The sequence below is a fragment of the Neofelis nebulosa genome, chromosome 6 (genome assembly GCF_028018385.1).
Source record: "Neofelis nebulosa isolate mNeoNeb1 chromosome 6, mNeoNeb1.pri, whole genome shotgun sequence".
NCBI lineage: Eukaryota > Metazoa > Chordata > Mammalia > Carnivora > Felidae > Neofelis > Neofelis nebulosa.
In genome coordinates this window covers 148890850-148910035 of record NC_080787.1, presented here as the reverse complement: position 1 = coordinate 148910035, position 19186 = coordinate 148890850, and the positions used below count along the sequence as shown (strand labels likewise).

General features: G+C 38.8%; 1 protein-coding gene across 2 annotated transcripts in view; it reads left to right on the top strand.

Moving 5' to 3' along the window:
- Window positions 1–19186, top strand: part of PRKN (parkin RBR E3 ubiquitin protein ligase) — a 1360952-nt gene that overhangs the window by 926249 nt on the left and 415517 nt on the right. For both annotated transcript variants that reach the window (XM_058736213.1, XM_058736212.1), the window contains exon 7: window positions 3377–3513. In XM_058736213.1, the coding sequence (XP_058592196.1) occupies window positions 3377–3513 (137 nt within the window). The remainder of the gene's footprint in view (window positions 1–3376; window positions 3514–19186) is intronic.

Here is a 19186-nt window from a genome sequence, read left to right as displayed (position 1 = left end):
CATGCTTATTCCTCACTAACTTTTTCATAAATACTAGAAATTTCTCTTTTTATAACTAGAAATATTATTGATAAGAGATGGACAATCTTACCTCAAAACTGTATCAAGAACTCCAACTGACTGATAATTCTGCATGAATATGGGCATATACTATCTACATCTATATCTATAACATTATTCATCAACATATGTATTTTTTCTACATGTTTATTCTATATTTCTCTATATATATTATATAGATATATATTAGATATATATATTATATATACATATTATACAGATATATAGAATATATATAAATATATTCTATATTTCTCTCTCTCTATATATATATATATATGTATATATATATATATATGTATATATATATATTCACTCCATATGGATAGTGACAGAATGCCTGAGTGACTTCTCTATACTTGTCACTCCCTGAAACTCTTGTCAGTTTCTTTCTTTTTTTTTTCTTTTTTCCAAAATGGACACGTAAAACCACACATGTAGGTTCTGGTGTCACTTATATATACACCCTGTGCCTGGGAAGGGATTCTCTTTAATGAACTTTAGTGGTCTGTCCTCACTTCCAAAGCTGAACCCATTTTTATATCTTGTTTCCTTTACTTCTCACTGTTTGGTAAACTGCTACCTGCATTCATTTCTCATACTTTTTATTCAAGGTAAACATTCTCTAAAGCCCTTTCTGATGACTCTATTATATTTTTTTGTAATAATAAAGGCTATTGACATTACCTGCTTCAACAGGTAAATCCTAAGGTCTCTCAGGTCCCGGTCACCATGCACTTCTCAATGCTGCCTTAACTGCTGCCTTGTCCATTTGCCGCTACAATTCCAGAGGGCAGTGCCATGAAATGTGCCAGTGCATCCCCCAGATACCCTATGAACTCTTCCCCAGCTCTTTGCATCCTGATGGTTCTGATCAATTGGTCCTTTGGTTTGGTCTGTTCGGCTCCCCGCCTATATCTCAATTCAAGAAGGCGGAAGTGAACCAGTACGGCTGTAATTTTTAGTAAGATTCCTCCTGTGTCCCCAAGACGATGTGTTTCACTCTGTGGGGCCTAGAGCCTGTGTTTCCACAGGGCCTGTGATTGTCCTTGTACTGCTGTATCTGTGTGTGTGTGTGTGTGTGTGTGTGTGTGTGTGTGTGTGTAGTTGCAGTAGTAGAGGGAGGGGCAAGATGCACTACTGTGTCTGTTGAGTGTGCCCTCCATGCCCCAAACATTGGGCCTCTAAAACCTTTCCTAATGTGGTGGGCTCCTGAATCTGCACAGGATTTACTCACAGCATGGCCTCTCATGTATTCACCATTCCTTTCCAATCTGTTCCAAATGGTAGGATGCCATCAGTAAAGTAGAACAGCTGATGTTCTGTGGATTGTCCACACGGTCTAAGTAGATTGCGGCCATATTTTAACCGAAGGACAAATCCATAAATATGTAGTGTTGCCCACACATAGAACAAAACTCTCTCCATTTTTCCTTAATAGGGATGGAAAAGAACTCACTTCCTGGACCAGCGGCTACCATATACCTTAATGTTGCTCTGGGACACTATGCCAACAGTTCATGTTCCTACTGCTTTGGCTTTATAAGTTTTCCTTTTATTTCTTCTACCGGGTAATTGCTAAGCTTTCTTTCTTAACCTTGTTATATAGAGGAACATTTTTATGAATGTTCTAATATTTTCTCCAGTGCTTCCATGTGTTGAGAGCAGATTGAGCGTCTCTAAAGGCTTAGTCGACCATGTTGCTAAGACCAGAATGGAGAATATTTTTCATAGAACTTAGCCATGAGGAGAACATAGAATACGGCAGTTCTATAGGGTCACACAGAGTGAATGCGGTGTGTGTGCGCTTGTGCATGTGTGTATGTCTGACTCGTGATAGAAATGAGAAGGTATTATATTTTATCATCTTCCAGCAGAATGTTATTAGAAGGGAAGAGGTTGAAAGTTCAGAACACAGTCAATGCCTAATTGAAAAAGGCTCTGGAAATGGAAATGATAGCCCCAAAAGGACTGCAGTAGGTTCAGAGATGAGAAATAGAAGCACATAAAAGCATTTAGGGACATCCTTGCCCAGTTTATGATGACCATTGCCCTGTTGATCCATGACATTAAAATACCAAGTTATTTTTTTTTGTTTTGTATTAGATATTGCTTTGAAATAAGTGGGAAAGCAGAATTTTGAAAACCTTTTAATTGTTAAGAAAATTACATGTTACTAATATTAATGTTTAATATCAATTTTTTCTGGGGAAAGGGCTTTTGAAGAGCTCTGAGGTCTTTTAAGAATTGTGTATGAAATAAAAAAGAACTATTTTGTATTTTGTTGTCATTACACAGAGAATAGGCTTATCTATATAAACTCCAGTGGTTTTTTGTTTGTTTGTTTGTTTGTTTTTGGGTTTTTTTGTTTTTTTTTTTGTTTTACTATTAATATGGCCTTGGGGCTGATGTGAAATTAATTCAATTTGTCTCTCTCTCTCTCTCCCTTTCTTTTTTTTTTTTCTTTTGGTTATAAAATAATGTGGTTCATTTTGTTAGCAAAAATACATGCTTATTTGGGGCATTTTTCCCCTATAAAGCATTTTAAGGGAATCCAAAGATTTTAGAACTCCTATATCAATTTATTAGTAAGCTCCTAACCTTGATTTAATAAATTGGCTGTTTGAGTGGAGTAGGGATGGCACGATAGACTAAATCTTTTAGAAAAGAATCTGTGCTAGATAATTTTTATTTTGAAATTCTACTTTTCTGCTTGCCAATGAAATATGAGTGATTGTTTAACATACCTACTTTGGCACCATGGTAATTTTTCTTTTGGCTTTTGGGAAGTTCAGATTTTATATATCATTAACATACAATTCAAGGAATGTTTATTTAAACCTTACCGTGCCTGGTACTATGAGAATATCAATTTAAATTAAGCACAGTATCTACTTTCAAGGAGATCACAGTCGGTAGAGAAGCATATCAATAGTATGATGTAATTTTGTATCAATGAAACAATGTATAAATGGGGTGATTCATGGGTGAATTGGGAATTACGAGGCTTCTAGAAGATGATCTAGAAAGAGGTTATATCTGAGCTCAGATTTAAACAACAGTTTGGTAAATATGTTAATATAAAAATATAAATTTAGGAAAATCAATGTTATGTATAGTTAATGAAATGTTTCCAATTTTTAAGGTGCAGCTTTAACACACATGTGCTCAATGGTGAGCAGTGCAGGTGTCTACACAGAGCATTTTCTAAGCAAGCTGATAGGATTACAAAGTGTCCCAAAGCACATGTTGCCTTTCGACTCTTAGAAGTATTAGAGGAAATGTTTTCCTTTTCTTTTTTTATTTTTCTGTGCAGGAGCCCTGTCCTGGTTTTCCAATGCAACCATCGCCACGTGATTTGCTTAGACTGTTTCTACTTATACTGTGTGACAAGACTTAATGACAGGCAGTTTATCCATGACCCTCAGCTGGGCTACTCTCTGCCGTGTGTGGGTAAGTCTAGTACTTTTTTCTTCTCCATTTTTAATGCTAATTAATGACGGAAGAACTATTGATGCAAGACTATCTTAGGGATACTCAATCCCCCGCCGAGGGGTTGAAAATTCAAATATCTATTTGATCCCTGCTGAGCAAGAAACAGTGTTTGCATCACAAAAATATAAAATACGAAGGTATGCAGGAGTTATGTTGAACTGGAAAATGCATCACCTGCATAAAAGTATGGAAAATAAATTTTAAAATATTATTCAGCCGAGGTGCACAAAGTATGTCTATGGATTCACCCTACAAGTTACAGATTACCATGGATCTAGAGCAGCCCTATCCACGTTTTCAAATTGTATACCCTCTTTGCTAAAAATTTTGAGCACATACGCATATATATGAAAGAACATATACTTTGAAGGATTTTGAAGAATGAGATAAAGCTGAAATATTTAATATTTTCAGTTTTTTTATCTTTCAACATTGAAGAACATTCTTTACTTATATTACTGTTGTTACATGTATTTTTTTATTGAGGTGAAATTCACATAACATACAGTTAACTATTTTCAAGTGCCAGTTCAGTGGCATTTCCTGTTTTCACAATGTGATGTGAGGACTATCACCCATCTCTAGTTTCAAAATTTTTTCATGATCCCAGAAAAATACCCCGCATTCATTAAGTAAGCGTTCCCAATTTCCCCTCACCTCTGTCTCTTGGCAACCACTATCATCTTCCTCTGTGGATTTACCAATTCTAGATACTTCATATAAAAGGAATCATGCAATATGTAACCTTTTGTGTCTTCCTTGTTTCACTTACCATAATGTTTTTGAAGTTCATCCAACTTGTGGCATGTATCTTCATTCCTTTTTATGACTGATTAATATTCCATCATATGGACATACCACAATCTGTTTATCCATTTCTTTGCTGATGGACATTTGTGTTGTTTTCACCTTTTGGCTATTCTGAATAATGCTACCAAAAACATTTGTGTATTTGTTCCTGTGTGCATATATGTTTTCATTTCTCTTGGGTGTATACCCAGGAGTGCAATTGCTAGGTCATATGCTAATTCTATATTTAATCTTTTGAAGAACTACCAAACTATCTTCCATAGCTGCTGCACCATTTTGCATTCCTACCAGTAACTTATAAAGGTTTTTATTTCTTTACATCCTCTCCCACACTTGTTATTTTCCTGTTTTGTTTTTAATAGCCATACTATTAAATTTGGAGTGGTACCTCAGTGTGGTTTTGACTTGCATTTCTTTAATGACTGATGATGTTGAATATTTTCTTGTATGCTTGTTGACCATTTGCGTTTCTGTTTGGAGAATATCCAAGACCTTTGCCCATTTTTTGATTGGGTTGTTTGTCTTGTTGCTGACTGGTAAGAGTTCTTTATGTGTTCTGGATAATAGACATTTATCAGATATATGACTTGCAAACATTTTTCCTATTCTGTGGGTTGTATTTTTACTTTCATGATAATATCCTTCAATACATAAAAGTTTTTAATGTTGAAGAAATCTATTTTATCTATTTTTTCTTTTGTTGTTTGTGCTTTTGGTGTCAAAGGTAGGAATCCATTGTCAAAACCAAGGTCCTGAAGAATGACTCCCATGTTTTCTTCTAATAGCTTAGCTTTAATGCTTAGGCCATTGATAACATTTTGAATTATTTTTTATATATGGAATGAGATAGGGGTCTGTACCTCATTCATTCATATATATATATATATACATATATATATATATATATATATACACATACATATATATAAAATCATTGCAATATGAGTAAATATGCTTCACTGATTTTGAAAATTGTGGTTTGAAATTGTGATAGCTTGATTCAATGGTCAGATTTTAAGTTTAACTTATTTCGGTACTTAGTTTAAATGTTTTTTTGATCAAAGCTGAAAAATATAACTCAAAAGTATTTCACATTTCCAAATAGAAGAAGCTGATTTCATTGTTGACTTTGTAAATTATGATGCTCATTTTTTGACTGTATTTGCCAATAATGCAATGTTTATTAATTAAGATTCACATAATGCATGTATCAGCATATTAAGGAAAACTCACTGAAAGGTTTTGGACTTTTGTATTTTTAACAAAAGCATTCAAAAGTTAGTGAAATATTTATTTTCAGATTGAAAGATTCTATTTTTCATGGGATAATTTTGTACTGATAAACTCTCTTCCTTCACAAAACCATGTAGCATGGAATATCCATTTTCATGTTTTCTCTTCATACTCAAGGCACCTCTAAAAGTTAGTTTACTTCTCATGCAGCTTTAAATTTTAAAGCATTTTAATTGTAGGAAATTTCAAACATACAAAATAAAAAACAAATGTGCAATCACTCCTCTCGTACACATTAGCCAGGCTTTCTAGCATGACAAGTTGTTCTAGGTTTTTCTCGTAATTCTTGCTACTTTGGATTTTTTCTTTGGAACCCTTTTAAATAATTTTTGTGAGTGTATCTACCTCATCACCTGTTATTTAAACATAACTCTCCTTAAAACCTTGCTTTTGTTTTTTTAAATACCACTCACTACCAAGAACTTACCTTCCCTAACACCTCTTTTAATGTTTAACAGCAAGAAGGAGAAAGCTACATATTTGTGGATTTTGTTATTAAAAGACAATGTATCCAGAATAGAGTAACACACATTGTCTGCAGTTCTTGATGATTGAAAGTTATCAAAGATATCTAAAGATATTTGAATTGCAAACCTATTGATAACGAGATATTTATAAAAACTGATACATAGGCCTGTACTAATCTCCACACATTAGCAATATTGACTGTTACCTACAATAAGGAACCACTGGAGGGCTAGCGTCCTGTGTGGGATGTGCGTTTTAAAGCTGGATTCACAGACTTGGGCACCACGCCCCACCCCCATAACAGTGAACTGAATGAATTTGACTGGGCCACCAGTGTGGTCACACATTACAGGTTGAACTAAACGATATTGTCTTTCAGTTTTTTTGTGTGCACGGACAATAATGTGGAAGCTAAAATTAACCTATTTTTATGTAAAGTTTTCCTATTCTTTGATTTTTAATGAGCTTTGGAAACCAGGAAAAAAGAGAAGTAGCAAGTAACCACAAGCTGAGACAAGTTACAACCATAACGACTTTCAACTGTGTAGTAAACTTCCTGTGCTGTATAATTGATTTCAGTACTTGTTCCTTTATGTCTTCAACAATGTTTTAATACAAATCTTCAAAAGTGCTTATTACAAACTACAATTCAGTTTGTCACAATATTGTCATGTATTATTTCAGCCTTTTTTTTTAACCGTGAACTCAGATTATAAGTGTTCCTCCTATTAGATGAAAAGAGGCTTTCAAATGTTATTACAGAATTTTTGTTTTATTTTGTAAGAAACAAACTGGATTGTTTTGAACCTTGCTCAGCAGAGACTCTCTAAGAGTCTGCATTTTAGGACTCCCCACTGTCCCCTCAAGACACCCTCTTTGCAGGTCATAACATGATACATCCCACACACACACCAGGGTATGAGAAGTTCCAGCATCAGCCGGTACGTTAAGTCCTAGTAAAGACTAATTTTTTCACATTTTAAAGACCTGATTACCTCCCCATAAACCAATGAATAACTTTGCACATGTCCTGAAGTGTACATAGAGAATCAGAGAAGCCAAGTTCAAATCCTGGCTTGGAGATTCACCACCTTCCTAATGTAGGGCAAGTTACTTATCCTTGGTATGTCTCTTGTTTCATTTTAAGCTAAAATGGAGATAATACAATAGCAACTATTTTATACATTGTTATGTGGATGGATTACAATAATGCCATATAGAGTGCCTTTGCGTTAAATGCTGAAGACCGCAAGCACATAATGAATACTGGCTTTTGTTAACTCAGTTGTTATGTAACCATGCTATGTAAGTATTCCTACAGACAGTATATGTAATTTATTTGCGCATATATGTGTGTGTTCATAGAGGAACATACGTCCGGACATTCTTTAACTGTAGGTTGGTGTTTCCTATAGTCCAGTGCATAAATCAACCATTTACCAAGCAGTATACATCTGTCCATCTATCTGACCATCTTTTTCCCTTGGTTTATTTGACTTTGCCTTGATTCATGGAGTGTAAAACAAGACACATAAAATAAACTAGTAAAAAAAAAAACAGAAATAGAAAATCAAGGCTTTTCAAACTAAGGATAAAAATAGCAGACTATCAGAAAAAAGAATTGATTGAACTCATACTATTTCCATGGCATGCTGTTCTTTCATGGTGGAGTTAATTAAAAGGTTATAACAATGTCTATAAATCTCGTAAATAAAACTTAATACTGTGTATGACAAGCAAAAATGATGGCTAATTCCACAATGGAACTAAGAATGCATTGAAAGGTCAGCTTTATGACAGCTAGATTACTCAGGCAAGGCTCAAATTCTATGCCAGATCCATTTGGCAAAGAAGGTGTATTGCTGTTCATGTTGATCACGGTTCCATTGAACATTTCCTTGACGGCTCTTTCCTGACCTCAACAGTCTTGTGTAGAATGCCTGAACCTCAAAGTCCCCAGTGTTATCTTTGGTTTTTGGAAGATTAGAAGTTTCTGGAAGCTCAGCTTGTGCGTATGTGCGTGCGTGCATGCTTATTCTTTTATTGCTCATGGTTTTAACCTGACTGAATATTGTTGGTTCTCTGAAGAGTTGTCCATTTATCTTTCCACCATGGTGGGGCACCTGGGTGGCTCAGTTGGCTAAGCGTCTGACGTCGGTTCAGGTCATGATCTCGCAGTCCCTGAGTTCAAGCCCCGTGTCAGGCTCTGTGATGACAGCTAGGAGCCCAGAGCCTGCTTCAGATTCTGTGTCTCCCTCTCTCTCTGACCCTCCCCTGCTTGCTCGCTCACTCTCTCCCTCCCTCTCTCAAAAATAAATAAAACATTTTAATAAAAATAATATCTTTCCGCCATGGTATTTTGAAATCTAGTAAAATGGTTTCAGGCCCCCATGGTGGCTACTAGCCATTTTTAGATTACGGTTTTTCCAAGAAAATTAATCCAAGATTTATTTATATAATCAAGGGGCATTGTATTCATAAAGCCACCACTTCCTCTCAGTGGCAAAGTTCATCTCTAACCACAAGAGATGGTTACATTGGCACTGGAATCCATAGCTTTAAATCACTCTTTGACTTTTCTGATCTCAGGGGTCTGCATGAAACTGTAAATAGGGTGGATTCACTGGTAGATACATATTTGCTTGGTGATTGTGTTTCTACTTTGGCAGAGGCCAAAGGACTTTCTGATGCTTGCAAACTAGAATGGATTATCCCACTAGGATGGCATGGGTATTATTCAAAGCTAACATGAAGGGGTGCCTGGGTGGCTCAGTCGGTTGAGTGTCTGACTCTTAACATCAGCTCAGGTCATGATCTCAAGGTCCTGGGATTGAGCCCCACATTGGGCTCCATGCAGAGTGTGGAGCCTGCTTAAGATTCTCTTTCTCCCTCTCTCTCTGCCCCTCCCCCACTCATTCTGTCTCATTCTCTCTCTCTCTCTCTCTCTCTCTCTCTCTCTCTCTCTCTCTCTCTCAAAATAACAAAAACAAACAAAAAGCCAAAGCTACATCCAATATCTGTACAGATACGGATCAGTATCAGATACAGATATCTGTATCTCATGCACAGCACTATTCAAGAGTGCTTTTCCACTCTTTGAGTTAAATACAACACTTTATTCCTCACCCTCCCACAATCCTTACAAAACAGTCTTTCCCCCAAATCCATCATTTGTTATCTCCAGAGCCCGGGAAACAAACCACTCGCTACTGTTTGAATAGTGACGTTATGAGGGGGGAAAATGAGATCAGTTTTCTGGTACTACAAACTTTATATAAAAAATAGAGGCTGTGAGTTGAATTGGTAAACTGTTTTTCTTTTTTTTAATTTTTTAAAATGTTTATTTCTTTTTGAGAGAGAGAGAAAGAGACAGAGCAAGAGTGGGGAGGGGCAGTGAGAGAGGGAGACACAGAATCTGAAGTCAGAATCTATGTTGACAGCAGAAAGCCTGATGTGGGGCTCAAACTCGTGAACCTCGAGATCATGACCTGAGCCAATGTTGGACACTTAACCGACTGAGCCACCCAGGCACCCTTGGTAAACTATTTTTCAAACTACACTGGTCCCATAGAAGCCACGGAAAAGCTAGACAAAACATCTATTTCTATTGCTCAATAACCCACACATCAAATGTTTTGCTAAGAGTCTCTGTATAAGTTCACATTTCTATATAAATGTCTAATACCTCTTACCATGAATTCATAAGATGTTCTTTTTTCCCATAATCTAGTCTTTCAATCCTTTTTCAAGATCACTGAACTAAACATTTTCAAAGCTCAATTTTAGACATATACATTCTTCAAGGTATGGCTAGCTAGTCAACAACGAACCAACGTTTTTCATTATCATAATTACGATGACAAACAACGAAAAGTGGTGTAAAACCCTTTCGGGCACAAACCCTGATTCCTTTGTGTGAGCTTCTCATTTGACCAGAAATTTTGTTATGCTTTGTCAGAGTGGGATGCTGAATTTTATTTCCCTGAGAGTAGAAAGTAAGTAATGATTAGGACTGTTACTGGCTATTTACTGTATATAAGGTGCTGCTCTAAGTGCTTACATACATGCATCCGTGTAATCCCCCAAAGACCTATTGAAATGGATATTGTCATTCTTCCAATTTTATACACGAATTATTTAAGGCTCACAGAAGCTAATTAAAGTGTACATGGTGTTACAGCTAATGAATAACAGAGCTGGTGTTCAGTGCCAGCTAGTTGTGGCTCTTGAATGTGTGTTTTTAAACATTGTAGGAGTAGAGAAGCCAGTAACCACAGTTAAAGTACTATTTTGAAAGTTCTATGGAAAAGAATGTCAAGGGAAGAGTGTCCAAATTTTTAGCACTCTTTCCATATTTAAACCAACAGCAAACTTGAAAAGTAGGAATTGTTCTTATTTTACAGAGGAAGAAGTAAAGCCTTAGTATTAGGTACCCAGGATCACAGGAAGAATCGAGCTGTTGCTTCCATCCAGGTGTGGTTGACCCCAAAGCTCCAGATTCTCTCCATTCTCCCACCCTGCTTCCCTCTAGGGACAGTGCTTCTCAACCCTGGATGTACATTTCAATAAAACAAAGTTAAAAAAAAAATCCAATGCTCATCCATGCCTCAGGCCAATTAAAAGAACCTCTGGGATGGCCCCCAGTATTTGTTAAGAGTCCCCCGATGAAGAGTCTAAGAACTACTGTGGGGGTGAGCATTCCACAAGCAACAAGGTATTTTCAGTGGGAGACTGTAGCATTAATAAGCACAAAAATACTCCCTCTGCCCTTGCCTGTTTTGTCCATGAGTGATTTGATTTGCCATCCAGCATAGGATTTTCAATAAACATTGAAGTTGAAAATAAGATCAGCAAACCCAGCCAAAATGGCCTATATCCAGAGCCTCTGAGAAACTCTTGCATGAAACTATGGGCTTTGAGAGAAACTCCGTAATTATTTTGACATATTTGCTATCTTTTCTTCTGTACCTGCTATTATGAGAATTCCATCTAGAAATTATTTTGAAATGCCAAAGCACTGTTTTCATCTGCTCTTAACCGTGAGTATCACTCACACAACTGAATGGAGCTTCGTGAAGTTAGGTTGATTTATTTTGGAGTGCTGTTCTACAAGTACATGCTGAAGACCATGTAGAACGGATTCGCCTCTAGTCCATTATGGGCCCTGGCAACATGGATTTCCTGTAGCCTTGGGGTGTCCGAGGGCATCGTTCCTGGTTTCTCTGTGACATGCCATTACCATGGCCACTGGCTCTACTGACACCATCCAGGTACAGGTGCATCCCCGACTGTGTCCTCGGTGCTTTTTGTTTGTTGTTACTCTTCTCTTCCCAGGTCACATTTTCATGTAATTCCCATTTTCATATACCTTAGAATGACATTTCCTTTCTATCTAATATGTCCACTCAGAAACTGCAGTCCATTAGGGCCCTTAGCATCCTTGTGGGCAACATGAGGCACAAGGCAGATTGTCCTGGTCCTTTTGGGATACAGAGACCTTCTTGATGCCTACAGAGTCAAGGATGGTTTCTGGATAGCTATTTGGGGAGCTAAGCATAAAATCCAAAATACATTTTCTTTTGGCTTTCGATCATTGCTCTTCCAAATATACACACATAATCATTTCAATATAATTACTAAAACCACATAGAAAAGTGGGGAAATAAATTAAAAGATAGGTCACCAAAGAAGATATGTGCATGATCAATACACATTAAAAGTTTAACATGATTAGTTGCTAAAGAATTATTCATTTAAAGCATAAAATAAAATATGGATGGACATACATTCAAAAACAGGCAAGAATGTAAATTCATATTTTTCTTTTTTTTTTCCAACGTTTTTTTTTTTATTTTTTTTATTTTTATTTTTGGACAGAGAGAGACAGAGCATGAACGGGGGAGGGGCAGAGAGAGAGGGAGACACAGAATCGGAAACAGGCTCCAGGCTCCGAGCCATCAGCCCAGAGCCCGACGCGGGGCTCGAACTCACGGACCGCGAGATCGTGACCTGGCTGAAGTCGGACGCTTAACCGACTGCACCACCCAGGCGCCCCTAAATTCATATTTTTCTAAAAAGCAATTTTGCACTCTATAAATGAGCTTTAAAATATTAACAAACTGCCTAGAAACCTATTTATACACACATTGTCTATATATCTGTCCAACTCTGAAATACACAGCCCCTTTGCTTCCTAGCTCCCAGATCTTGAATAATTGTGATAGATGGCATGAAAATGTCAGCACCAGGATTCAAGAAGCTGATAATCTTGCAGTCCAAAGCCGATCTTCTTTCTTTAATTGAAACTAAATCAAATTTAGGAATTTTCTGAGATGAATGCTAAGCTTTGTGGTTTATTGCGGGGAGGGGGTGGTGATTTAGAAATTTTGACAGTTTGCCTTTGATTTGAATGTATGAAAGTCAGAATAGTAGTATACCTTTTCTAACAAAAGCAACACTGATGGGGCGCCTGGGTGGCTCAGTTGGTTAAGAGTCCGACTTCAGCTCAGGCCATCATCTTGCAGTTTGTGAGTTCAAGCCCCGCATCGGGCTCTGTGCTGACAGCTCAGAGCCTGGAGCCTGCTTCAGATTCTGTGTCTCACTCGCTATTTGCCCCTCCCCCACTCACACTCTGTCTCTCTCTCTCTCTCTCTCTCAAAAATAAAGATGAAAAAAAATTTTTTTAATAAAAAAAAAAGCAACACTGAAATCACAGAATCAAGGTTTCCACTCACCTCATGATTCAGTGTGGGTCAGCTGTGACACCTCTGCCCCATGATATCATTGTGGGACTCAGATTCTGTCTTCTGCCACCTAGTGTTTCTGTCACCCCCAGTGGCCTCTGAATCCCCACGAGATCCTTTTCTTGCAGTCCAAGCTGGCAGAGGCAGGGAGGGTGGGAGCCTCAGGCTGGAGTTTTTGGACACCAGGCCTGGAAATGGGGCACATCACCTATTCCACCTGAGCTACACGGCCACCCCTAACCACACGAGGGTGTGTGTGTGTGCGTGTGTGTGTGTGCGCGCGCGCGCGCAACAGGAATAACTCTCAGTCAAGTGGCTCTGTCATAGGGAATGACTGTCCATGGACAGGGACAAGAAAAAGAGCTGTAGGACAGAACCGGTGGTGTCCAGGAGCTCAATCTAGCTAGATCGACAGGCATTGTCTACTGTCCTGTGTTTCCTCTTAGAAATGCTGCCTAACTCAGCGAGGACCGTGGACTCCCACATTTGTTTGATGCGCGTGTGAGTCTTCAGGGTTTTACAGATGAAGAGAGTCTGCACACCAATTAGAAATGCTGCCAGCAAGTCTTCCTGTATCTTTAGGAGGAACCCCGTGCCCAAGGAGACTGTGCCTTCATCGTTACTTTGCTTGGGTCTCTCCTTTCCAAGCTGCCTTTCATCTTTTCTTGCAACTTATTAAGTGGTTAAAAATAAAATGACATTTTAGAAAAACAGAAGCAAGGTGGGAATGCTTTCGGTAGCCAGCAGAGAATCCAAAAATAGTTTCTTTCCACCTATTTCCACCCTGAACGCTTAAAAAGAGCATTCTACCTTTGTTTTGGAGGGGCAAAAGGCAGACCGTTTTTAACTCTAAATTTATTCTTATCCAAAGGGTTCTAGAAAAATGCCTGTGATTGTTCAAGATAGCGACAAAAGTTGTTCAAAACAACGGTCTTTAGACTTTGTGCTTCTTTTTATTAAAATGTATTTATCCAAATTCCTCTCCCCGGCCTTATTGGCAGTTAGCACAATTTTTGAGCCTGTGCACTTGGCATTATCAGTACAGAGGGTGCTCTCCTGCATCCGGAAGGATTATAATCTTGTCAATAGAATATTAATCGACTTTTAAGTATACCATTGTAAATGGTTTGATGCATTCTTAAATTTATCACGAGACCTCTTATGCATACACAACAGTGCTTAACCACTCTGGTATCATAGATTTGTAGTTATTGACAACCCCTGGGATCGTGTCCCAGATCAAAGAAACACCAGCATCCCGGAAGCCCCTGGGGTACCCCTCCCCACTCACAACCTCCTCTCTCTTGCTCCCATGCAACTATTATCTTGCCTTTTGTAATATTCATCTCCCTGCTTTTCCTCGTAGCACCGCCAGCCTAGGGACATACACCCCTAAAAATGACAGTTGCCTACTTTTAACTTTCAAATTGATGCTGAAAATGTTCTGCCCAGTTTCCTCCACCAGAAACATCAAAATTCCCATTATGCCCCTGGTCAGAAAACTCGAACACCTGTACAAAGTATTCCAGTATTTCGGATGCCTATTCTTCTCTCTGTTACGTATATTTTGTTCATCGCACTAGATGGAGGCTGCTTATGCTTATCTTCCTCATCTCAGTTGCTATCCACTGTGAACAGGTTTTTTTTTATCTTTTTCACCAGATAAATTCTGAGTTCACAATCAGAGACATGAAAGCCAATGATAAGAGGGACCCTGAAGAGTTACTTAGGCAAGTTGGATCAATTTTATTGCAGTTTGGTGAGAATAAGAGTCTAATACCCATATTGTGAATTTTACAAAGCACTGCTCACTATGTTAAATGCTCTCCTCTATTTCTCAGTCCTTCTCTGTACCACCATCCACAGGTTTGCAGTACATTTTCTGCTGGTTGCACCTCAGCCAGCGCACGGCTTATATCAGAGCATTTCAGTTGCTGAGAACCACCTAAAAAGCTGATTATAGCTGCCACAGAGGCTCTCAGCAGTGTGTAGACTTACAGACACAGGGACCAAACCTTCTGTGCGCTGTCTAGTGTCTCGGAAAATGAGAGTGTGCTTTATCTTTATGAGCTACAGATTTCTGGAGCTAGCCGTTTTGGCCTCTGGGGCAAGGAAACTGAAGCGTATTTGCAACAGAAATTTCTTTGGATGTTCAAGTCTGCATTTCCTGATTCAAACAGGTGTTGTTTTCTTTTTCTATTTTTTTTTTTTTTGTATATTTGAGAGAGAGAGAGAGAGAGACAGAGAGAGACAGAGAGTGAGCGCAAGCAGGGGAAAGGCAGAGAGACAGAGACAGAACGTGAAGCAGGCTCCAGTCTCAGAGCTGTCAGCACAGAGCCTGACGTGGGGCTCGAACTCACGAGCGGTGATTTCATGACCTGAGCCAAAGTTGAATGTTTGACCCACTGAGCCACCCAGGTGCCCCAAACAGGTGTTGTTTTCCTTCATGACTTACCCCTTCTCCATCATCATCCACAGGCTGTCTTCAGTGCCTGCTGGTGCTGCATTCAGTTCTAGATGTTACTCTGGCCACACACGCACGTGCACGCGTGCACACAAGCAGTAACTGTGATAAAACTTTATTCTTCCTCGCTGTGTGATGTCTTGTATTAATGAGACTTCATGCATAGAAATTGCTATGAGCTGCTGACCTCCAACTATCTTTGAAATAATTAATAATGTGCTTAGAGGGGTTGATTTACATATTCATGAGAGTTTATATCATTTGGTTCCTAAGCAGGACAGTGAAACAATTTAGTGTCTTAAATGCATACCAATTTAGCAAGGGGAGGAGTGGTTTAATATTCTAATGTCAAGATGGAAATAAATACATATAACATCTGAACCAAGCAGTTATGTTATGTATTTCTGGTAAAATCCAAATGCCTGCCAGATCATCTTCTATGTCCTACCACAGACTCTACCTCAGAGTTTAGAAAATTAATATTTTTTATGTTGTCTGCTTTTCAAGCCTTTACTAGAAACCACTGGTCTTGGACTTATACATTTAATTTTTTATTAATGTTTATTTATTTTTGAGACAGAGAGAGACAGAGCACGAAAGGGGGAGGGGCAGAAAGAGAGGGAGACACAGAATCCAAAGCAGGCTCCAGGCTCCGAGCTGTCAGCACAGAGCCTGACGCGGGGCTCGAACTCACAGACCGTGAGGTCATGACCTGAGCCGAAGTCGGAAGCTCAACCGACTGAGCCACCCAGGCGCCCCTGGACTTATATATTTACAGAAAGAAACACCTTATGAAAATCAATAGAAATACTAAAAGGAGCAGGGACTAGGAGCATGCTTCAGGAAGCAGAATTACTTTATCTGATGTCCCCTGTCCCTTCCCACTGCCAGGAAAGCCTCTTTCTTGAGGTTCACCTGGAACAGTGCTTTTGAAATTGGCTTCCGTATTGGCTGGCTAGGGCTACCATAAAAAATACCACCAGCCGGGTGGCTTATGTGACAGAAACTGCTTTTCTTGTGGTTCTGGGGGCTTTAGCGGGTTTGCTTTCCTCCTTGGCTCACAGATGGTTGCCCTCATGCTGCCCCTTCACAGGGTCGCCTCGCTGTGGGGCAGCCCCGGTGTCTTTCTCTGTGCTGTAATCTTCTCTTCACGTGAGAATAGTACTCAGATTAGACTAGAAGCCACCCGCCTGGATTCACCATGACTAAGTCACCTGTGTAAGGCCCTGTCTCCAAATACTGTCATGTTCTGAGGTACTGGAGGTTGAGGGTTTTAACATGAATGTTGAGGAACACAGTTGGGTCCCTGACAGCCACCCTCTAGACGCCGAAATAGTTTTCAAATACATGGCATCACCAAGTTCAGGGAAGGTCTATTGAACATGGACCCTGTATAGAAGTTCTGGTCCTTGGCAGTTTAGCTACGGGGTATCCCTGAAGATATGTCTTGTTCTCCCTTCTGCCCCAGTTTGACCCCCGATCCTACTAGGTCTTAGCTGATGCCCCACTTGTGTGCCTGAGGAATACTGCATATATCGTGATATACATGATATAGATACAAGTGTATATCAACACTTGTTACCTGAGGAATGCTGGGAACTTTTTTAATATTTATTTTTTTAAGTTTATTTTGAGAGACAGAGAACAAATGGGGGAGGGGCAGAGAGAGAGGGGTACAGAGGATCCAAAGCAGGCTCCATGCTGACAGCAGCGAGTCAATGCGGGGCTTGAACTCCCGAACCATGAGATCATGACCTGAGCCGAGTCGGGTGCTTAACCGACCGAGCCACCCAGGTACCCAGGAATACTGGGAACTTTTTGCTGATTGTCTAATTTTAAAATCTGGACTTGCTAACAAACATTTTAGGGAAGGGTCTGCTGAACTTTCCCTCCTTTGTAAGAGTAAATATAGAATAATCTTCTTTGAGGTAGAGGTGGTTAGAATGTCCTTTGCAGCCCTGTCTTGGTCTTTGGTTTTTCCCACATGGATTGTCATGAAGCAGAGCCTCTGAAAACATTTTTACTGGTTATTATGGACCAAACTGTTCCGTTTAACCAACAGAACTCAAAATATAATGGCTCACACACAAATGTAGCTTGGTTTGTGCCTGGGGTGGGAGCAGTGTTCAGGCATGTGAGTGATTTTCTTCAAAGCGGTGTTCCTATCCTTTGGCTTTGCTATCCCGTTGGAATTTATCACTGTCTTCATGTGAGACTGATCCCCACATCCAGGGTCCAGCTGGCAGAGGGGAAAGAAATAATAAATGAAGACATGTGTTTTTCTGATAAACCCCAGCCTGCATATAGCACTCAACTCTTCATTCCATTGGCTGGGCCACAGCCATTCAGCTTTGTGTGCTGCAAGGGAACTTGAGAAATGAAGTTTAGATAAATGCCTAGGGACAGAGGAAAGAATTAGGTAGACATTTGGCAGTCTGCATCAAAGTCTTCTTTTGGAGGGTTAATGCTTCAGCTCCCAAGTGGTAGACTCAGTTGCACATCCATGACTCGGGGATCATGGCCCACGTACTAACTTTGCAGTTAGATGGTGCTTATCCAACTCCAGATTTGTTTATCAGACACTGAGCTGATTTTCTCACTTAAAATGCAAATAAGTCTGGGGTGCCTGGGTGGCTCAGTTGGTTAGGCGTCCGACTTCGGCTCGGGTCATGATCTCATGGTTCATGAGTTTGAGCCCCACATCGGGCTCTGTGGTGGCAGCTCAGAGCCTGGAGCCTGCTTCACATTCTGTGTCTCCTTCTCTCTCTGCCCCTCCCTCCCCCCCCCCCGCCCCCACTCGCACTCTGTCTATGTCTCTCAAAAAACAAATAAGACATTAAAAAAATTATAATGAAAATAAATCTGAGCTCAGAATTAAATGAAATTGTATGTAAAAATGACTAACACAGTTCCTATATAATACACATATATAGAATAAGTATTCTCTATATGATAACTTCTGGTCGCCACCAATTACAGGGCCTGATTTTAGAACGTATTCCAGATACTTAGAATTGTAGCAGGAAATCTGAAGCTGAACCTTAGGTTTAATTAAGGTTTCATGGCTAAAAATAAAAAAAATAATAAACCTTTTTTTTCACATTTTCTACATTAGCATGTTGACGTATAGTGTAAATAATTCCTTCGAGTCAGTAATTAACATTATAGGAAGTATAAAATGTTACATAAATATAATGCTATAAAAAGTACTTAGTTATCAATAGGAGTTCTTATTAAAATTTCTATATTATATTCATTCTATATAGCAAGATTTTCCAAAGTCGTCTTTTATAAATATATGTAAGAATATAAATAGTTGCATTAATGAGCCTATCTTTATTAGTTCTCTTCTTTTATTGATAACATTATTAGCCGCCTTCACTAGTTTTTTAATATAAATTTTGACCCCTTTCTCAAAAGTGTTGTACTCTAAATAGGCCATGTAAATGTATAAAATATACACATACATGTAATTTTAAAACCTTAATTTCCTACTGTATGGGACACACTCTGATATTTTCAGTTTTAACCTATTTCGATGCATCCAAAACAGCTATAATTCAGCCTTCTTTTAAATCAGCCCATTTAAAGCCTTATCCCTCCAAAAGAATAATATAACTTTCCTTAGGAAACACGTTAGTGTTCAGTCATTTCTAATACCAGAAATATACTCAAATACTATGTATATAAATACTTCTCTATATGATTTTTATTTTTTTATTTTTATTTTTTTAATGTTTTTAATTTATTTTTTGAGACAGAGAGAGACAGAGCATGGACAGGGGAGGGGCAGAGAGAGAGGGAGACACAGAATCCGAAGCAGGCTCCAGGCTCCGAGCTATCAGCCAGAGCA